Below are 23,875 nucleotides of genomic sequence, written 5' to 3'. Positions count from 1 at the left end.
AATTTTTTCGTGAAAGCCCGTTTCAGTAAATAAATCTTAAAAACAGGTGTAAAGATATTGACAATAAGCTACGCAAACCCAGGAAGACATGGAATTGTTTAAATCAGGTATCATTACATCTTCCTTTCTTAAAGAGAAGTAAGGCAGTACTTATAAGCTTACATATTTATATATAGACATACATATATACTATATATATATATATCTATATCCGAAGCCGTGCAAGCACACTCTTGAGAATGCAACGTATAGTTTGTACAGAAGAAAAGCAATCTTGCCTCAAATGAATGGCAACCTTTGTAGGTCTATGAACTTAATTTAAACTTTAGGTTTACACGGTGCTTTCTTTTCCGAAGTACCTGCACTCATGAATATGTCTGTTATGTGTCAGTCGGTCAAATCCACGTGCTTGGCACCGGCGAAGTACCGCTTTTAAATTTTTATTAAGAAGAAAATAAAACGTTTTTTAAATTGAGGGAAAATATACTAATAACAGTTTGTTAAGGATCCTGTTTTTTTGTGAAGCTGCCTTTATTCGAGTGATCACTTCGACCCTGACTTGGTGACTCAAGTAAGAGCGTTACCTAGTAGGTAACCACCCATACAATCAGATTGTGAATCAGACTACGAATGCCGTGAATGTAAATTACACACTCGCTGCACTTGCTACGGTAATCGAACCTCGGACGTCAGCGCTAGAGGGGGCTTAGCAGCGGTGAAGTATTGCTTTTAAATTTTTAATTAAGAACAAAAGAAAATCTCAGAGGTTCGAGTCCCGTAAGGGAGTGAAGTGAGTGTCCGGTTACCTACCAGGTAAAACTTATGGTTGGACAGCAAGTGACGTACATCAGCCACGGTGCCTTCAGTTGTGAGAAGCAGATCATAGAATGATTGAAAATAGTTTTGCATTTACCTTTTTAGTAAAAGGCGAGCTTTTAAGCCTGAGAAATCACCCCATAAATGCACACATTTAATTGCACATGTGTTAATATGTAGGGTTACACAGTATTAAAAGACAGTGAAGAACGTGATTTACCTTTGTTCCCGCGTTTGATAAAAGGCGAGCTTTTAAGCCTGAGAAATCACCCCGTAAATGCACACTTTAATTGCACGTGTTAATATGTATGCTTACACAGTATTAAAAGACACTCAAAAATTAACGTCATTTACCATCAGCCACGGTGCCTTCAGTTGTGAGAAGCAGATCATAGAATGATTGAAAATAGTTTTGCATTTACCTTTTTAGTAAAGGCGAGCTTTTAAGCCTGAGAAATCACCCCGTAAATGCACACGTTTAATTGCACATGTGTTAATATGTATGGTTACACAGTATTAAAAGACAGTGAACAACGTCAGTTACCTTTGTTCCCGCGTTTGATAAAAGGCGAGCTTTTAAGCCTGAGAAATCACCCCGTAAATGCACACGTTTAATTGCACGTGTTAATAAGTATGCTTACACAGTATTAAAAGACAGTCAAAAATTAACGTCATTTACCTTCGTTCCCGCGTTTGACTCGTGCTGTAAATCTCTTCCTTGTTTTTAGTTCACGTGATTACGTAGGAGGCATGATGACGCGATACGTGACTCCGCCTCCTCCATTAGAGTATATGGACAAAAAATATGTTCCAGTTATGACTATTACGCGTAGAATTTCGAAATGAAACCTGCCTAACTTTTGTAAGTAAGCTGTAAGGAATGAGCCTGCCAAATTTCAGCCTTCTACCTACACGGGAAGTTCGAGAATTAGTGACGAGTCAGTCAGTCAGTCAGGGCTTTGCCTTTTATTAATATGTATAGATATATGTGTATATATATATATATATTCACGGCATTCGTAGTCTGTGTCACAATCTGATTGTATGGGTGGTTACCTACCAGGTAACGCTTGTGGTTGGCCAGCAATCTGCTAACATCCGCCACGGGGCCCTCAGTTTGTGAGGAGCAGATCATAGAATGGTTGAAATAGTTTACTGTCAAATAAATGCAAAGAGTACGCGACACGTGTTTCGCCCCTCATTCTGGGCTCATCAGGCGTACACACTCACTGCACTCCCTCTCGGGAATTGAACCTCGGACGTCAGCGCCAGAGGCGATGCCCCTAACGTTGCGCCACGGCGTGTGGTTCGTTTTATTTGACCAGCATGTAGATCGGGGTAATTACATTTCACGGCATTCGTAGTCTGTGTCACAATCTGATTGTATGGGTGGTTACCTACCGGTAACGCTTGTGGTTGGCCAGCAATCTGCTAACATCCGCCACGGTGCAGTATATATATATATATATATTATATATATAGTATATAATATATATATATATATATATATATATATATATATATATATACACACACACCGACACACACACACAGATAAATGCATAATTTAATAAAAGCCATTTAATTATTATGAAATAGAATGATATAATTTAATTTTAGGTCAACAATGTAGCTAGCTTACATTTAATTACTGCAGGGTTTGCTTCAAAATGGCCTGATTTTCAACTACTGTTTTTATTTAACAATGGGGCTTTTCCAAATGGCAAATTTCCCAATGAGCCTTTTAATGCCCATGATATTTATTTTAAAATGCCTCTTTTCATGATAACATCATCACTTGTTTATCAAGGCTAATGGATTAGTTATTTCCTTTCCTATTTTTCTTACATTTAAACTAACAATAATAAGGGGTAGGTGCTGCAATAGTTTGTTTTGCAGGCAAAATTTATAGCAATAATTTAACATCCATCCATCCATTTTCCAACCCATTAAATCCGAACATATTAAAACTATACTGAAAAACAACAGGATCTTTGATCACCCTTCTCACTGTTGCTTAGTTGTGCTTTTTCTTGCTCTGTGATCCACCAAGAACAACCCCACAACTTCTGTACAGGGCTGCTATGTGACCTCTACATGAAAGTCACTTCCTGTCTTCTGGAATGTTTTTAAGGCTGGTGTAAAGCAAAGGCTCCCTGTCAGTGTGTAACTGGTCACTGCCACTTAGGCACTTAGTACCTCCATTCTGAAGTTTAGTCAGTCAGCCACAGTGCAATGTTATTTTATGTCAAATGTATGATATACTGGGAATACTCTGACAGATAAATACTCTTCAAAATATTTACATTGATGAATAGATTCTTAGTAGTCTAAGATCAACTGAGCAAAATGTCTGCACAGGTGATCAACTGTAATACATTACGTGAAATTTCCAGCCTGGGACATTCAACATTAATCTGTGCCTATGTGACTTCTTCACAGGCACCTTCTGTTCAGACACAGGACTCAATCAGTCTTAAATTGCTAATGACTTCTTCATCAACATCAACACTTTGAGAAGAATTTGTCTGCCTGAACATTTTCAATATATTATCAGTTCTCTTTATATTTCATCTATATAACTAACTATGTCAAATCTTAACTGCCAAGTCTTTGCCAGTTGGAATGCAAGTAGTGCTAATGATCTTTAGTAAGACAAAAGTAACCAACAGAAAATGATTAACCTATTGAAAACATTGATTGAAAACAATGAAAAGAGGCATTCAGAAATAAATACCGCTGGCTTTAAAAGAGCTATTTGGAAATATTCATCAGATTGTGAAATAAAAACAGACTTTAAAAATAAGGTCAACTTGAAATAAAACCTGCAATAATTGAAAGTAAGGTCATTGTTGAACCCAAATAAAATGATGAAATTGTATTTCATAATGAGATAATTTTTATTTCATTATGCACTCTTTTCATGATTTATTAATTCACTTATATATGTATCTTTAGTTTTTCATGTGGATTATTCATTTCATAATTCCCATTTTATTTATTTCATTTTGGCACAAATGGTATTTCATACAATATATACTGACTGGGCAAATTACTAGGAACTCCCGTACACTTGCTTATCCTTGAAATTATCTAATTAGCCAATCAATGCATAAAATCATGCAGATACAAGTCAGACGATTCAATTAATGTTCACATAATACACTAGAATTGGGAAAAACTGTGACCTAGTGATTTCAAATTTGCACCTTGCCAATTATGATGACAATCTTGGAAACTGCAGTTCTAAAAATGTATCAGAGACAGAAAGGAAACTTGAAGTTTTGTGTCACTTGTGCATATCCACAACCTCTTCTGCAAGAATCAAGAAATGGCAAAAGGTTTCTGTTAATGGTGGGGAACTAGCAGCTTTTTTACAAAACATGCTGTGCTTCTCCTCAGTGATATGAATGAGGAGAATAAATTGAATTGATCTTGGAGCTGTGCTGCAGATTACATGCATTATGCAGCAGTGGAAAAGAACCCAAGTAAACAAGGGTGTATGAGTAAGACCTGAGGGAGCAATAAGCCTTGCTTTTAGTGGGTTTTGCAATTTCAAAATCATCAGTGAAAAATGCAGTTTCTCAAAACTGTGTGTAGATCACAACTTGCCTGTTTCACTTATCACTATTTGGGACCCAGTTTACATGACAAGTGGTCTACAATATGAGTAGAGAAACAACACAAGACACACACACACATTAATAAAACAAATGATACTGTTGGAAAGAACTAATATATATCATGCAATTCTGAAAACACTAACACAGGTACAAAAATGTATCAAAAACAATATTTGATGAAGAGATGATATAAAAGTCTGAAAACAGGAGGAAAGCATTGAGATCAATCTCAGAGGAAAACATAAAAATACCACCCAATAAAAATGTAGCTGTGAAGTAGAGAGAGACTTGAGCAATATGACAAGACACATGAAATGCCTGCTTACATATTTTATAGCTTGTTTAGTATGCTGGTTTAATTGTACCAGCTGGTTTATATTAAACTACTTGAACTTCTTGTAGCTGACATTATCACTATGTCTCACTCATGGCTGGCTGTAGAATTTTTGCTGCCCTAGGTAAAGATGTAAATGGCAGCCCCACACATCATACTGCTTTTATGTAACAAATTTTAGGATTATTGCTGTTCTGTCCTTTATTATAGTCTTACCTATTATTTTATTTGTAATCTAGTAGTTTAAATTTGACTTGGCATTTTAGCATATTTTCCCGGGTCCTCCCTGCATGGAGTTTGCATGTTCTCCCTATGTCTGCGTGGGTTTCTCCTCACAGTCCAAAGACATGCAGGTTAGGTGGATTGGCGATTCTAAATTGGCCCTAGTGTGTGCTTGGTGTGTGGGTGTGTGTGTGTGTTCTGCGGTGGGTTGGCGCCCTGCCCAGGATTGGTTCCTGCCTTGCACCCTGTGTTGGCTGGGATTGGCTCCAGCAGACCCCCGTGACCCTGTGTTCGGATTCAGCGGGTTGGAAAATGGATAGATGGATGGATTTTAGCATATTTTGTAGTTTATATACAAAATGTGTAAATACAAATGCCAATATATCCATTCATCCATCTTCTAAACTCATTATCCAGGGCAGAGACATGGGGAACCTAGTGCCTATCCCAGCAAGCATTGGACACAAGGCAGGAGCAATCCCTGAATGGGGCATCAGCCTATTGCAGGATAAATACAAATATAATACAAATATAATTATATATATATATATATATATATATATATATATATATATATATATATATATATATATATATATATATATATATATGTATATATACATATACAGTGATCCCTCGCTATATCGAGCTTCGCGGCTTCACTCTATTGCGGATTTTATATGTAAGCATATTTAAATATATATCGCGGATTTTTTGCTGGTTCGCGGATTTCTGAGGACAATGGGTCTTTTAATTTCTGGTACATGCTTCCTCAGTTGGTTTGCCCAGTTGATTTCATACAAGGGACGCTATTGGCAGATGGCTGAGAAGCTACCCAGCTTTCTTTTCTTTCTCTCTCTTGCGCTGACTATCTGTGATCCTGACGTAGGGGGTGTGAGCAGGGGGGCTGTTTGCACACCTAGACGATACGGACGCTCGTCTAAAAATACTGAAAGATTATCTTCATGTTGCTACCTTCTGTGTGCAGCTTTTAAGTATGCTGCACGGTGCTTCGCATACTTAAAAGCTCAAAGGGCACGTATTGATTTTTGACTTTTGTTTCTCTCTCTCTCTCTCTCTGCTCCTGACGGAGGGGGTGTGAGCTGCCGCCTTCAACAGCTTTGTACCGGCGGTGCTTCGCATACTTAAGCCAAACAGCCCTATTGATTTGTTTGCTTTCCTCTCTGTTTCCTTTGAAGAGGAAGATATGTTTGCATTCTTTTAATTGTGAGACAGAACTGTCATCTCTGTCTTGTCATGGAGCACAGTTTAAACTTTTGAAAAAGAGACAAATGTTTGTTTGCAGTGTTTGAATAACGTTCCTGTCTCTCTACAACCTCCTGTGTTTCTGCGCAAATCTGTGACCCAAGCATGACAATATAAAAATAACCATATAAACATATGGTTTCTACTTCGCGGATTTTCTTATTTCACGGGTGGCTCTGGAACGCAACCCCCGCGATGGAGGAGGGATTACTGTATGTATATATATATATATATATATATACATACACACACACACACACACACACACACACTATATACACAGTATATATATATATATATATATATATATATATATACACACACACACAGTATATATATATATATGTTAACAATGTAACATAAGACAAAAGTAAGTTGCTTGATGGCAGTTTAATTTTATAAGAAAACGCCAGCTTTAAAAATATGAAAGTACTTTCTATTATTTTTACTTTTGTCACAAATTATTCATCTATCCATCTAGCCACCCATTCATCCATTTTCTTTACCCACTTATCCAGGGCAAGGTTGTGGGGCAGCTGGAGCCTATTTCAGCAAGCACTGGATACCGATATTGAATAATAATAATATAAAACAAGCATATTATAAATAGTATTAAATATGCAATTTAAAATGTCAACATTGTAATGTGTAAGTTGATAAACTTTTAAGACATCCATATCACTTGTATGTAAAAAATAATATAAAAAATAAAAGAGGGTTAAGAGGAGTCAGGCAGTTTTATCGAGTACAAGTGTACTTTCAGGGTCTGTGCTGTTAAAAAAAAATATATGCTCCACAGATTTTTCCACCTAGCTCAGCGGAGCCAGTCCTGGTCTCACTTTCCTTCAGCTTTATTATAATTTTTTTCTAATTGTTTTCAGTACAGGTGTTTTAACAGAAATATTGTGCAGTGGCTTGTTATTTTTGATATCTTCAATATTACAAAAGGCAAAAATAAGGAAATTGTGGAGAATGGTAACACCTGATATTGTAGTAACATCTTATTAGTGTTTCATATGCCTCTAGAATAAATCAAATGTGGATGAAAAAAATACAAAAAAATCTGAAGAATACGGAAGATGAGTTTAATGTGAAAAAGATGGAGAAAAGACAAAATACAAGTGACACTAATATTAAAGAAAAGAAAAACCAAAGACGTTAGGATTATATAGTGTCATGGGAAACTGTTAAACAACTGAAGCTATTTAGAAGGAGTTGATAAGACAAAACAGACAGATTGGTAGATTTATGCAAAAAAGGGTTTACATATAAGAGATCAAGGGTTTAAATATAAGATCAAGAATTAGCCAGAAAAAAAGTTTAAATATAAGACCTCAACATCTAAAAAAAACGTGACATGAAAAAAAAATTGCAACAGAGTCTATTTCTATAGCACAGAAAATTAAAATTAAAAAAACCTCCAGAAAAAAGATTTTTATTGGATAGGGCAGCACACAGTCTGCTCTGCTGCCATTTTCTTTTAGACAAAATCATAAGCAATTATAAGGCTGGTGATTTCACACTTTTTATGTAACTTTGAAGAACCTGCCTCATTTTCTTGGACAGTGATATGTGAAAGCTATTGACTGGTAATTTGATAACAAGAGGCCAATCTAACAACATTCTTATAGAAAATTGCCTGATTTAATCCTTAAAAATGGTTTAAAATGTATTAAGCTTATCTGTCAGTCAGTAGTGATGATATCACTTGTATTTCTTTTATATTTTCATTAGTATCTTACAAACCCTGTCTCAAGCTCCGTTTCCAATTTGTTTCCAGTTTCTTTGTCTGATCTTTTCCAAAGTCATATCTGAATATTTTATAGCTTTTCTGTCATTTGAACTAAGTGTAACAACTGTATTTCAGGTTTGCATGGAAGGTCTTGAGTTATCCAAGGTTTATGATTTGAAAATTACCAAATCTTGGAGGCAGGGACACAAATATGCATATAGAATTTGACTCTCTGTATACAAATACTAATGTTAGAGAAGTCATCTCTGAACATATCCTTGTTTCTCACGTTAGGCACGTCTGACCAGCAATAGACTTTTTTTACAATGTCCATAATGCTAAGTAGGTGGCAGTAACTATATTTTTAAGTATAGGAAGTAAAAAAAAAAAGGAAGTATTTTTTCTAGACTGCAAAATCATGCTTTTATAGAGCAAGCTTAACAGGAAAGTAATTTCAATACATATATCAAATGGAGTGACATTATGGAGGGGTAGGCCACTGGAACAGGAAGAAGGCAAGGAGTAAGCAATACAACATATCAGCCAATTCAAATGCATTGTTATTATTTTAAATTAGTATTTATTATTAAAACAATGTCTTCAAAACCCTGTTATATATTGCTGTTAGGTACTACAATTTTGCTTTCTTTAATGTTATCTTTTTAAATGCAGCCTTATCCTGAAATTTGGCTTATGTACAGTATATTATATATGGAACTTCAAGTTTTTATATGAAGGTAAAAGTTTATTCAGTAGGGACATATGATATATGATTATAATATCTAACTAAGGGTTTAGCTAAGGGTTCTATCAGATAACAGGGTAAACTGTTATCATACTGTAGACCTCAAATATAGGTAAAGCAGGAGGGACCTTACTGTATGTAATAGATTATGAAAGAAGAACTAACAGTATGTAAAACTGTAATGTACTCTAATTCTACCATCTATCTGTACTAAACACATAATGGATTAATATATTTTTGCATTTGTTTACTGTACAATATATGGTGTGTGTACCCAATGACTGAAAGGAGAAAAGGCTAGCTTTTTCATTTGATAGACTTACCTCCTATCATAAATTACAATGTCAATAATCAAGACAGACAGAACAACACAGTACTATTTTACCTTTTGTGCAGTTTCTTCCTCGGGTACAAGATTTTTAGATTCTGATACCAAATTTTCTTTTACTGAACTGTCATCATCCACCTTAAAAACAAAAAGCAAAAATCAGGTTAACTAACAGGTTAGTATTTTTTATGATATTTTAAACTGATATTTGATCAACTAATGCAAAAAGATTTGTTAATGGTGATTAATCTGTCTTATAAAAAATAAATTTAAGAAAGTCTTTTTTTAGAAAACAAAAATGATAGAATGATTTAATTTTGCAGGGTCAAATTTAAAACTGAAACACAAAAAAGTAAAAATACAAAAATACAAAACCAAAAAAAACAGAAAAGTAGTTGCAAGTATTACTTATTTCTGGGACAACTAATATTTACTTTTATAAAAATATAAATAAAATAATCAGAACACGTATCAGTGTCAAAAACAGTGTATTATCAAAAGATAGTTCTAAATAAGCTGAGTGAGGGTAAGATTTGCAGATAGAGTGGTCAAAGTCATTTTGTGGTGTATGCTTACCAACAATGCTGTGATTTATACAACTCTATGATCTTCAGCATTTATCCAAATACTTCACTACTTCACTAATAGTGATTTGAACTTCAAATCACATCACTTGTTTTCAATTGTCAATTCTTTGATATCTATGAAGTATGTTTGTGGGATTGGGTAGTTGAAGAAAAATAGTGCATATCAAAGGTTTACACACCATTGTTAAAATTTCAATGTTTTAAGACATAAAGTTAGCTGCAATCAGGACAGGCCATGTAAGACCTTTTTTGCCTATATTAAGATCTTGTAATCAGAATTATGTAAGCAAAAAACTAAAGGGAAATTTTTGGGGGAAAAAAACAAAAACGTTTTACACCTTTGCAGCACAAGATTCGGAGACAAAATAACATACTTTTTATGACCATTTTTTGCTTTGATTAAGGCTGCTAGTCTATTTGGACAGGTCTTTATTAACTTATCATATCTGAACTTTTCAACTTTATCCCACTCTTTTTTGCACAAGAGCAAAAAGACAGCAAAATTGTAAAGGGAGATCTCCTGTTGCTTAGTCCTATTTATACGATTTCACAAATGTTCAATAAAATTGACAATACTGTTAATATTTACATGTAATAATTTGATTCAAGGAATATTAGTTTATGTTAAATAATTTGCTGTTTGAGGTTTCCTTTTAAAACTTTGCAGTTAACAGGGACATGGTGTTTGGTAATTATCTGTCAATAAAAATTAAATGTTGGCAAGCAAAGACCACATTTTTAAGAGGACACAAATCACATAAATTGGCACAGGAGACTGTTTGGTTGCCCCCACTTCATTATTTAGTAGCATGATTAGGTGGAGGAATATATCAGTTTCAAGCAGCAGAGATACAGTCCACAGGTTCCCATACTGGATACTCTCTCAGCCTCAGCAATGCCTTGATATTGTCTTTGAACAGGAGAGAACAGAGGATGCATCCTTAGCCAAGCTTGATTCACACTTTAAATAGACTACATGGACCAAATAGGATTGCAGTAGCCCAGGAACCCCATGCTCATGCAGCAGTTCCCCAAGTCAAAAAAAGTCTACAAAGCATATAAAGACGAGACTGGCAAACTCCTATAACCCCCATAAAAAATTAGGATTATTTTAAGTGATCCTTCACTGAACCATATTTCAAAGATGTAGCCAAATGTACAAAAAATATTGTCTTTACCATGCTTTTGGAAATCAGAAATCAGGTAATAATACTATACATTTAATTAAAACTCTTATCAGATGTGTGGCAACATTTGAATTTTGGTAATGATTTAAAGGTGCCACATGCAACTTCTACTGAATTCCATGTCGTAAGTGCCCCTTTTGAGATTTTATTAGGAAAATTAAGAAACGGTCTTTTTAGTACTAATTAATAAAGCAATGTGTCTAATGTTAATAAAGCAATGTTCTGCATTGACGTCAAAGTCTTTTTAAGGAACATTATCATCATTAAAAGAAGCATTGGCGGAGTTGTTTTTCTGATGACTGATATGAAACATCTGCTTGGAAGCTTTATCAACCATTGATATACATTCATATATGTAAATGTGTATTAATATCCTATTTTTTAAATCACTGATCTCTTCTTCAAACATAAAAAAATCTTACTAAATTCTGGTTAGCATTTATCAAAAACCAATCAGTATTTACAACCCAAGTTTGATGAGAGGGAAAAATAATACACTTCAGAATTATTATATATAGCTGCTTTAGTGTTAGATGTTATAAAGGTGAGTGTGGTGATATTGGTGAGACCATATTTAAAAAGTACAAGAATTTAAACCTAGCAACCAGAAGCACAGCAGCAACTAAAGTAAGTTTGCCAAAACATCAAAAATAGTTGGATAGAAAGAATGGCAACTCATAGTGACCTCCATTATATGAAATAGTAAACATCAGTCACAAACAAATTTGAATTTACATCTGAGAAGAAGTAAATAAATCACCTGCTTAAAAACAATGCTATAATTATGCTTATGAGATTTTCTTTTAGTCTTCCTTGGAAAATTAAGGTCCTAAATGATAAACCCCCATTTCCAAACTTGGTCTTTCTAGCTGCTGCATCAACAATGACAACTGAGTATACAATTTACATTTTCACACGTAACAATAAGCAAATCTAACTGAAGCATTGTTTAGCAGCAGTCAAAATTCACTAACGTTATTTACTCTAGACATACTGTAACTACTATGGGCAATGACTAAAGAAATAAAAATAGAAATTTTCTAAACTTAATTTCTCCTAAAAGTAACACTGTTTCCAAAAAGATGATGGAAGAAAAACATTTTTTGTTTTAAGTTAACACTAGAATTACCAGAGCCTACGAAAAAACTCGTATATCCGGCCCACCTTAAATCGCTTCTTAAATCCGTTCACACCTCTCCGCCAGCATCCTTTGTCCTCTAAATGTGCTGATAAAAGACAAGCTGCCAGCAGCCGGCTATTCCATCCCCCCACCGACTTAGAACGTGAGCGAACTTTTCCCAGCTCATGCCTTGATTGTTTACCTGGGAGTGAAGTGGAGTTTTACAGTGGAAATGATAGATCGTTATTTGGATTCCATTTTTAAAGTAATCTGTGTAAACACATTGTTAAAACAGAAACTTTTTCATATTTTAGTAATAAATGTTACAAAATGTAGTAGGCATAAACTATAGAATATGTAAAGCCCGAGTTCCAAAGATCAAATAAACACTTTCACAAAAGCTTCAAGAACAATTCAACAGCTTCTGTGGTGTAGCGTGCTAAGATTTGCCTCTTAGCGCAGAGCAGCTTTTCCTTGCCTCACAGACCTGAGTTCGATTCCCCACTGGGGATGAAGTGTTTAAAAATCAAACGGACATAAAATTTATACATTGGTATGCACTGTCAGTTACTGAGATCGTTATATTTTCATGTGGGATGCTCCTTTTAAAATATTTTTTTAACAATTGAGACTGCAATTAACAGAAACAACTGTCCTTATAACTTATTTTTAAGATTCATAACACACAGACAGACAGAACACTGCGTAATAGAGAGACAGACAGGCAGAGAAGTCACTAGATATATAAATAAACAGGGAAGTCACGTGTACTGAAAGAAAAAAAGATCAACATGTGCGTTGTCCCTGCTGCACTGAATAAGCACAGGTGCTCTAACATCAACCCTCCCCCCATCGTCCCCCCATTGAACTCAGGTCTGTGAGGCAAGGAAAAGCTGCTCTGTGCTAAGAGGCAAATTTTAGCGTGCTACGCCACAGAAGCTGTTGAATTGTTCTTGAAGCTTTTGTGAAAGTGTTTATTTGATCTTTGGAACTCGGGCTTTACATATTCTATAGTTTATGCCTACTACATTTTGTAACATTTATTACTAAAATATGAAAAAGTTTCTGTTTTAACAATGTGTTTACACAGATTACTTTAGAAACGGAATCCAAATAACGATCTATCATTTCCACTGTAAAACTCCACTTCACTCCCAGGTAAACAATCAAGGCATGAGCTGGGAAAAGTTCGCTCACGTTCTAAGTCGGTGGGGGGATGGAATAAGCCGGCTGCTGGCAGCTTGTCTTTTATCAGCACATTTAGAGGACAAAGGATGCTGGCGGAGAGGTGTGAACGGATTTAAGAAGCGATTTAAGGTGGGCCGGATATACGAGTTTTTTCGTAGGCTCTGGTAATTCTAGTGTTAAGGAGCTGAAAACAATAACATTCACATTATCAACTGGTTTTCTATTTTGATCAAACATAGTGGTATGGATATTTATTTTTGGCTGAACACTTAATGAAGGATGTTAAGATGTCTAGTAATTTACTAAATCTTTCCCTGTCTGCAGTTGATTTGAATTCACTTTCAGTTGGTGTACTTTTATAATATTGATTTGTCATACATAAGGTAAATAAAATACTCACTCACCTGAAGAAGTTTCTTAAGTCGCTGAAGCTGCAGTTTCACTGAAGTGCAATCCTGGGTCATCAGCTGTAGGGTTAGCTCATCCAAGGCCACTGTGCTTAATGGGACAATTTAAAATAAATAACTATTTATTATATATTCACAAATGCTATTAAAAACACACTTATAGATTCCATCAGCATAACTCTCACAGTGTAACCTACAGCAATTGAAGAAGATGGATCCAGAAGTCTGATTTTTAAAGTACCGTTCCCATCTGCTTTTTAAGGGTTTCATTCCACACACACAAACACATACACACACACACACAATGTCAGTCTCAGCTATAGCACTAAAATTCCATCCTACACCACAAACCATTAAATGGAGTTCCATAGCACCAACTCATCCACCCCCCCCCCCCCCCCCCCTTTCCCCCTGAATACTGGTCTCAAGTTGGGATGATGCATCACACCTACTGCTAACATGAAGATTAAGATGGCTTCCACTTTACACATTACCATTAAACATGTTAGGATACAAGCAGCTGACAAAAGCCAGAAAGTGATCACCCAAGAACCCACAGGTGCAGTTCACTTCCTTCAATGATTCAGTATACAGTAATCCCTCGCTATATCGCGCTTCGACTTTCGTGGCTTCACTCTATCGCGGATTTTATATGTAAGCATATTTAAATATATATCGCGGATTTTTCGCTGGTTCGTGGGTTTCAGTGGACAATGGGTCTTTTAATTTCTGGCACATGCTTCCTCAGTTGGTTTGCCCAGCTGATTTCATATAATGGACGCTATTAGCAGATGGCGGAGAAGCTACCCAATCAGAGCACGTATTACGTATTAAATAAAATTCCTCAAATATATTGTAAGCATGGGGGCTGTTCGCACCCCTAGAGGATACGGCCGCTCGTCTAAAAAACGCTGAAAGACTACCTTCACATTGCTCCCTTCCTTGCTGGGCTTACTTGTGGTTACTTTGTTGCGCGATATGCTTCCCGCAAGGTGCTTCGCATACTTAAAAGCTCAAACAGCCCTATTGATTTTTGATTGTTTTCTTTTCTCTCTCTCTCTGACATTCTCTGCTCCTGATGGAGGGGGTGTGAACAGGGGGTCTGTTCGCACCCCTAGAGGATACGGACGCTCGTCTAAAAAATGCTGAAAGACTACCTTCACATTGCTCCCTTCATTGCAGCAGCTTTGTCAAGCGACATGTTTCCCGCACGGTGCTTTGCATACTTAAAAGCCCACAAAGCACCTACTGATTTCTGATTGTTTGCTTTTCTCTCTCTCTGACATTCTCTGCTCCTGACGCGCAGTCCTTTGAAGAGGAAGATATGTTTGCATTCTTTTAATTGTGAGACGGAACTGTCATCTCTGTCTTATCATGGAGCACATTTAAACTTTTGAAAAAGAAACAAATGTTTGTTTGCAGTGTTTGAATAAAGTTCCTGTCTCTCTACAACCTCCTGTGTTTTTGTGCAAATTTGTGACCCAAGCATGACAATATAAAAATAACCATATAAACATATGGTTTCTACTTCGTAGATTTTCACCTTTCACGGGGGGCTCTGGAACGCAACTCCCACGATCGAGGAGGGATCACTATACATCTTTGTAAGCACAAAGTCAGGGCATAGTTGTTCTATGCAGTGTTCCACAAGACAATATGATCCACGTGACACTAACTTTTTACATTCAGTGAATAAACATTTAATTCATCTATCACAAATAAAACATAATGTTCGAGATTCAAAGATAAATTTACTTGTCATTCGAAATCACACACAGCTGTGTACATGCAAGAATAGCCAAAAAAATAAACAGGAATAATAATAAAAAAGGATAAACAAAACAGAATTGCCAATGTATGTACAAACTTATACACTTATACCTACAATACAACAAAACCACCACATAAATTTAACTTAACAGAAAATAACAGAATGTTAATACTACTGTTGCAAAGATAAATTATATATTGCACATAATTAATGGATTAGCATTGTATAGTATTAACAGACAAATCATTGTTTAAGAATCTAATGGCTTGTGGGGGGAAGCTTTTATGAAATTTGGCATTTCTGTACCATATACAGTACTTTGGTACCACTTGCCAGATGGCAGAATTGCAAAAGAGAATTGTGAAGGTCTGAGTCTGAAATGGCAAGTCAATTCAAATTAGAGCAAAGGAATTAATTAGTTGCAAAAAGTGGTCACTAATTAAGAAAAGCATTGGAATGCAAACCTGCAGCCACAGTAGCATTCTGACAAAAAACTATCATAGGCATATACTGTAAACATACACTGCTCAAAAAAATTAAGGGAATACTTAAATCACACATCACATCTTGATGAACAAAATATTCAAGTGGAAAATCTTTACTGAGTAATACTGTACAGGAGTAAGTATTAGAGTATTTCTGAACAGTCATCATGGGTTCAGAAGAGGGAGGTCATGTTTTACTAACATACTGGAATTCTATGAGGAAGCAACTAAAGGGTATGATCAAGTGGAGCATATTTATTTATCTGGACTTTCAGAAAGCATTTGATAAGAAGCCACATAAGAGATTGGGCATCAAACTAAAAGAAGTGGGAGTTCAGGATGATGTTTTAGACGAGTGCAGAATTGGCTCAGACACAGGATGCAGAGGGTGATGGTGCGAGGAACCTTATTAGAATTGGCTGATATTAACAATGGTGTCCCACAGGGGTCAGTGATAGGGCAGCTGCTATTTTTAATACACTTTATATAAATGATTTGGATAGGAATACAAGTAACAAGTTAAGTTTGCAGAAGATACAAAGACAGGTTGATTAGCAGATAATCTGGAATTCATTAAATCATTACAGAGGTTATTGGACAGCATAAAGGCTTGGGCAGATTTGTGGCAGTTTAATGTCAATAAATGTAAAGTGTTACACATAAGGAAGTAAAAATTTTGTATTTGAATACACAATGGGAGGTCTGAAAATAGTACACTTTATGAGAAGATTTTAGGAGTTGTACTGGACTCTACGCTATCAACTTCCAGACAGTATTCAAAAGCCAATAAGAATGCTAACAGAATGTTAGGTTATGTTATATAGCATGGTGTGGAGTACAAATCCAAGGAGGTTATGCTTGAGCTTTAAAATGCACTGGGTAGGCCTCATCTAGAGTACTGTCTGTAGTTAAGGTCTCCAAGGTACAAAAAAGACATACAGTTAGGTCCATAAATATTTGGACAGAGACAACTTTTTTCTAATTTTGGTTCTGTACATTACCACAATGAATTTTAAATGAAACAACTCAGATGCAGTTGAAGTGCAGACTTTCAGCTTTAATTCAGTGGGGTGAACAAAACAATTGCATAAAAATGTGAGGCAACTAAAGCATTTTTTTTAACACAATCCCTTCATTTCAGGGGCTCAAAAGTAATCGGACAATTAACTCAAAGGCTATTTCATAGGCAGGTGTGGGCAAGTCCGTTATGTCATTATCAATTAAGCAGATAAAAGGCCTGGAGTTGATTTGAGGTGTGGTGCTTGCATGTGGAAGATTTTGCTGTGAACAGACAACATGCGGTCAAAGGGAGCTCTCCATGCAGGTGAAAGAAGCCATCCTTAAGCTGCGAAAACAGAAAAAAACCCATCCGAGAAATTGCTACAAATATTACGAGTGGCAAAATCTACAGTTTGGAACATCCTGAGAAAGAAAGCAAGCACTGGTGAACTCAGCAATGCAAAAAGACCTGGACGTCCACGGAAGACAACAGTGGTGGATGATCGCAGAATCATTTCCATGGTGAAGAGAAACCCCTTCACAACAGCCAACCAAGTGAACAACACTCTCCAGGGGGTAGGCGTATCGATATCCAAGTCTACCATAAAGAGAAGACTGCATGAAAGTAAATACAGAGGGTGCACTGCAAGGTGCAAGCCACTCATAAGCCTCAAGAATAGAAAGGCTAGATTGGACTTTGCTAAAGAACATCTAAAAAAGCCAGCACAGTTCTGGAAAAACATTCTTTGGACAGATGAAACCAAGATCAACCTCTTCCAGAATGATGGCAAGAAAAAAGTATGGAGAAGGCGTGGAGCAGCTCATTATTCAAAGCATACCACATCATCTGAAAAACACGGTGGAGGTAGTGTGATGGCTTGGGAGTGCATGGCTGCCAGTGGCACTGGGACATTAGTGTTTATTGATGATGTGACACAGGACAGAAGCAGCCGAATGAATTCTGAGGTGTTCAGTGACATACTGTCTGCTCAAGTCCAGCTAAATGCAGTCAAATTGATTGGGCGGCGTTTCATGATACAGATGGACAATGACCCAAAACATACAGCCGAAGCAACCCAGGAGTTTATTAAAGCAAAGAAGTGGAAAATTCTTGAATGGCCAAGTCAGTCACCTGATCTCAACCCAATTGAGCATGCATTTCACTTGTTGAAGACTAAACTTCGGACAGAAAGGCCCATAAACAAACAGCAACTGAAAGCCGCTGCAGTAAAGGCTTGGCAGAGCATTAAAAAGGAGGAAACCCAGCATCTGGCAATGTCCGTGAGTTCAAGACTTCAGGCTGTCATTGCTAGCAAAGGGCTTTCAACCAAGTATTAGAAATGAACGTTTTATTTCCAGTTATTTAATTTGTCCAATTACTTTTGAACCCCTGAAATGAAGGGATTATGTTAAAAAATGCTTTAGTTGCCTCACATTTTTATGCAATCGTTTTGTTCACCCCACTGAATTAAAGCTGAAAGTCTGCATTTCAACTGCATCAGAGTTGTTTCATTTAAAATTCATTGTGGTAATGTACAGAACCAAAATTAGAAAAAAGTTGTCTCTGTCCAAATATTTATGGACCTAACTGTAGCAGCGCTAAAAAAGGTCCAGGGAAGAGTAACTAGGCTCACTTCTGGTCTACAGGGGATGAATTATGAAGAAAGATTAAAAGAGCTGAGCTTTTTCTAATAAGTAAAAGAAAATTAAGAGGTGACATTATTGCAGTGTTTCAAATTATGAAGAGAATTGGTACAGTGAATCAAGTTATTTTAAAAGGAGCTTATCAGGAACAAGGGGACACAGATGGAAATTTGCTAAGGGGAAATTTCACACAAATGTTAGGAAGTTTTTCTTTACACAGAGACCCATATACACTTGGAATAAGATACCAAGTAGCATGGTTGACCGTAAGACTTTAAAGACTTTCAAAACTAGACTTGATGTTTAAAATAATTAAGTGAATATGACTGGCAAGCTTTGTTGGGCTGAATGGCCTGTTCTCGTCTAGATCTTATGTTCTGATGTGTAATTCATTGAGCACAAAATGATGTAACAATGTTCAGTTGAAACCAAAATCACAGCCCATCATGGATGATGTTGCAGGTTGCATAACGTTTACCACAGAGTCTGTAGACTCTTTCACGTCTGTCACATGTGCTCAATGTGAACCTGTTCTCATCTGTGAAGACAACAGGGTGCCAATGGTGGAGCTGCCAATGGTTGAATTTTCTGGCGAATGACTATCGTGCTGCACGGTGATGAGCTGGGAGCACAGGTCCCACTGGAGGACATCAGGCCCTCCTGCCACCCTCATGGAATCTGTTTCTGATAGTTTGGCTAGAAACATGCACACCAGTAGCCACCTGTAGGTCATTTTGTAGGGCTCTGCCGGTGCTCTCCTTGTTCCCCCTTCCACAAATCAGCAGATACTAATCCTGCTGCTGGGTTGATGCACTTCTACAGCCCTGTCCAGGTCTCCACAGGTAACAACTTATCTCTTGGTGTCTCCTCCAAGCTTTATAGATACAGAAAGCCTTCTCGTGATGGCACATCGTGGTGGAGCTGGACTACTTGTGCAACCTGAACCGGGTGCAAGTACTGCCTCATGCTACCAATAGTGAAAAGGACAGTAGCAAAACACAAAACTAGAGAAGAATCAGTCAGGAAGGATAATAAGAGAGCAATTGTCTGTGGCCATCACCTGCAAAACTGTTCCTTTATGGGGGTTGTCTTGCTGTAGCCTCTATAGTGTACCTTTTGTCACTTTCATCGGCACCAAAGCAGGTGTAGTTGATTCACAATCGCTTATAATTCCTAACTGGACAGATGTATATTCCTGAAGCTTAATTGACTTGACGTTCGCCTGTAATGATTAAGGGTTCCCTTAATTTTTTTGAGCAGTGTATTTTATACCATAAATTCTAATATCCTAATGTTTAGCTATTTCTCCTTGAAAACAACCTCAACTTTCAGGCTAAAAATCATATTACATCATTAAGTAAAATGTGGTTTATACTTATAAATACTTTTTATGTATGCATATAAAAGTAAGCTATATCTATATGTAAATGTATACAAATGCCAAAATGTGAGCATATATAGTATATTTGCAAAGCCACTTAAAGCACAAATCGCAGCAATGTGTTGATAACTTATTACAGTAATCCCTCGCTATATCGCGCTTCGCCTTTCGCGGCTTCACTCCATCGCGGATTTTATATGTAAGCATATTTAAATATATATCGCGGGTTTCTGCAGACAATGGGTCTTTTAATTTCTGGTACATACTTCCTCAGTTGGTTTGCCCAGTTGATTTCATACAAGGGACGCTATTGGCAGATGGCTGAGAAGCTACCCAACTTACTTTTCTCTTTCTCTTGCGCGGACTTTCTCTGATCCTGACTGTAGGGGGATTGAGCAGGGGGGCTGTTCGCACACCTAGATGATACGGACGCTCGTCTAAAAATGCTGAAAGATTATCTTCACGTTTCTATCTTTTGTGCAGGCTGCTTCCTGAAACGACATGCCCATTGCTTCGCATACTTAAAAGCTCGAAGGGGCACGTATTGATTTTTGCTTGAAAAACAAACTCTGTCTCTCTCTCTCTATCTCTTCCTGCTCCTGACGGAGGGGGTGTGAGCTGCCGCCTTCAACAGCTTTGTGCCGCGCGGTGCTTCGCATACTTAAAAGCAAACAGCCCTATTGATTTGTTTGCTTTTTTTCTCTATCTCTCTGACATCTGCTCCTGACTTGAAGAGGAAGATATGTTTGCATTCTTTTAATTGTGAGACGGAACTGTCATCTCTGTCTTGTCATGGAGCACAGTTTAAACTTTTGAAAAAGAGACAAATGTTTGTTTGCAGTGTTTGAATAACGTTCCTGTCTCTCTACAACCTCCTGTGTTTCTGCGCAAATCTGTGACCCAAGCATGACAATATAAAAATAACCATATAAACATATGGTTTCTACTTCGCGGATTTTCTTATTTCGCGGGTGGCTCTGGAACGCAACCCCCGCGATGGAGGAGGGATTACTGTATTGAGTTGTTTTATCATGTGCTACAACTTGTTCCTTCCATGATGTTTATTTCAAAAAGAATGATTCATGATCAGGCAGCTATTTGTCGTCCTTAGAAATTCCATTCATTCATGTGTTTTATGTCCATCATTAGGTGTGAAATCATACAGAAAAGCTCAATCAAATAAAGTGAGACCTTTTTAGGTGGATGGATATTTTTCAACATTTTTGTGTGTATTTTGATAATTCTGCTTGGAATACATAAAGGGCTGGATTTAACTTAGACCAAAAAGGCAATTCAGAAGTAGCATGAGAATACTATAAGTGATCACGAGTTTTAAAAAGTAATAAAAAAAATAAAATGCCTGGAAAAGCACTTTTTGTTAAGAAAGTATTTTGTGAAGTCTTAAAGGAGGACTATAAATGGTAATTAAATTGCTCATTTACTTGTCATATATTTAATATACTACACACCCATAATAACCTTGCCTGATGAAGGGTCCTTACCTGCCTCAAAAGCTTGCCTTTGTAATTTATTTAGTTAGTCAATAAAAGGTATCATTTCACCCTACTTTCTTTAATGTAGAAGGCAATGTTTCTGTCTTCTTTCTCTTACAGTCTGCCTGGCTCAAATGGTGAAAACTACTTTTTTTTTTATTCAGCTTTGCTGCAGATAAATACAATACACAAGAAGTTAAATAATATGTCAGCTTTTAATTATGAGAAACATTTAATCATCTTTTATGCTGTATGTATTATGGGTATATATTTTGTGTACATGTTTTATTCATTAAAAAACTACATATTTTAAAAGAATTTTACTTATTTTAGGATTTTAGGGTCCCGAACAATAAACCTACAGAACTTTATTTTGTTAATGAAAAAAGATCGCCAGTGTTCAACAGTTTAATTATAAAAATACCAAGGTCAACACATTAATAGATAAAATAAGGCTTCTACATATCTGGTTGTAAAGAAAAGAGAAAAAAAGGGTCTGTATCGTAATCAACCAATTCTAGTAACATGAAATCAGTTATAGGTATTGGCCATACAAAAAACCTTTCTTGGGCATCTCTATCAGAAACATAGCATAATTAATGTAAGCCATTTATTCATTTATTTTTTTAGAAATGGCAAAATGATTTTACAGATCATATTGCTAAATTGGACTACAAAAGTGGGTTTTCCCTTGGCTGGCTGGAAAGTAGACAGACTAGTTTAACATTCCAAAGATATTTGACAGATCATTTGTGTTTTGTTGACATTGAGAAGGTTCATGACTGCATTTCCCAATGGTTTTGAAAGACGTTACAAGATTATGGATCCTAGGACTGCTGCAAAGTGTCTTTTGGCTTTGGAACACAAGCTGAAAGAGCTGTGGTGGCACACTTAATATTGAATGAAGTTTATTTAAAATAGACTTAGACCAGCGTCATATCAAGGTACAGCTGAAGACTGAAAAGTATACAGTTTGGATACATATAGTTTGTTTTTTATTTAAGGATTATGTCCGCTATATTTCATCAGTGACTGAATAAGAAACTGCAAATCTGAGGTCATGATCTTCTTACATCAAAGTGTGGCTTTCTGTCCGCAGGCGAGGGTGGAACAGAGTCCAGCAAATAGGCTTAGGTACAGTAATTTAGGGTTTTGTGCCCAAATTAGGGTAAAGACAAACATGAAATTGTCCAATTATTTAGTGTAGCAAGAACAGTTGTTATTCTGGGCAATAGTGGTGGTGAAGTAAGATCTAAATGCTCAATGTTTACAGTCAGGTGGGCAACATTCATCCATTTCCTCAGTTATGGTCACATATTCTGGCCAGTGACAAGAGAATGAGGTGGCAGATACAAGCTACTGTGAAGTTTCTGTTCTTACTTTGTGTTTGACTGAAAACCTATAAATTCAAGAAGGTCCAGGACATAACCACTGGAAGAATACACAATTTTGTTTTTCTCTCCTGATAGTTTATTAGTATAGTATTGCCTGTTTTAAGTAGTTCTCTACTTACAACACAACAGTTTAAGACCGTGTCATTTCAAACCAGATACCTAAATGAACAAAAGACACTTAAATAGATAATTTCTATGTTAATCTATAAAGTAAACTTAGCTGGAATAGAAACACAATGAGCCAAGGAAAATTATTTGAATTTGGTCCTGGCATTTTGATAGAGTTAACTTTAAGTCAGTAGGAGCAATAGTAACACCTAAGTTATACCAAGTACAAAACCAAAATAATAAACTTGCACTGCAAGCATAGCCCCTTAACACTAGAATTACCAAAGCTTACAAAAAAAATGTAAATCCAGCCCACCTTAAATCCGCTCGCACCTCTTCATCAGCGTCTTTTGTATTGTAAATGTGTCAATAAGCCCAAGCAGCAAGCAGCCTGCTATACTATCCCCCCACCACTGCAGAAATGGCAAGAACCTCTCCCAACTGAAGTCTTGTTTATCAGGGAGTCAGGTACCTAATAGGCTAAAAAATATATATTGTTATTTGGAACACATGCATTTCATGTGTGTTCCATGTCTAAAAAGATCTACTGTCTATGTAAGTGTAGGATGACAGAAATGCTCAACACATACCTAAAAGACAAACATTTTCCATAATTTAGTACTAACGACAAAATTTTGACATGGTGTGTAATGTGTGAAGACTGAAGTCCACATATCAAACAAGCACTTTCACAAAAGGTACAAGTATAACAGAACAAATGCGCTTTTATTCAAGACTACAACCGGAGAAAAAAGAAATCAGGTTAGTGTACGTCCTTGTAGTAACTGCTTTGGCAGTACAGCGGTAACAGCTGCTGACTCCTATTCAAAAGGTTGCGGGTTTGAGTCTTCACGTGCCCCAGAATAAATGTTTTGAGTAGTGAGCTGCTCTTATTGTTACTATTATACAATAAATTGAAGCTCCACGGAACTGTTGTTACGGCTCTGCCTTTGTCCAAAAATAGTTTCATAAGCTCTATGACCTTAGTCTCAGAAAGTCTTTCTCCCGTGGGATGACTGGGATCTTTTCCCGAATAAGATCAAGC

The 23,875-nt window shown here is 36.5% G+C and overlaps 1 protein-coding gene across 3 annotated transcripts in view; it reads right to left on the bottom strand.

The window, feature by feature from the left end:
• ccser2a (coiled-coil serine-rich protein 2a) overlaps positions 1-23,875 on the bottom strand; it is a 228,612-nt gene that overhangs the window by 54,394 nt on the left and 150,343 nt on the right. For all 3 annotated transcript variants that reach the window (XM_051922848.1, XM_051922850.1, XM_051922849.1), the window contains exons 6-7: positions 13,553-13,646; positions 9,124-9,204 (exon numbers count right to left, since the gene is read on the bottom strand). In XM_051922848.1, the coding sequence (XP_051778808.1) occupies positions 9,124-9,204; positions 13,553-13,646 (175 nt within the window). The remainder of the gene's footprint in view (positions 1-9,123; positions 9,205-13,552; positions 13,647-23,875) is intronic.

The sequence above is a fragment of the Erpetoichthys calabaricus genome, chromosome 2 (genome assembly GCF_900747795.2).
Source record: "Erpetoichthys calabaricus chromosome 2, fErpCal1.3, whole genome shotgun sequence".
Classification (NCBI taxonomy): Eukaryota; Metazoa; Chordata; class Cladistia; order Polypteriformes; family Polypteridae; genus Erpetoichthys; species Erpetoichthys calabaricus.
Note: the sequence above shows the minus strand (reverse complement) of the source record. Positions and strands in the feature narration are given on the sequence as shown.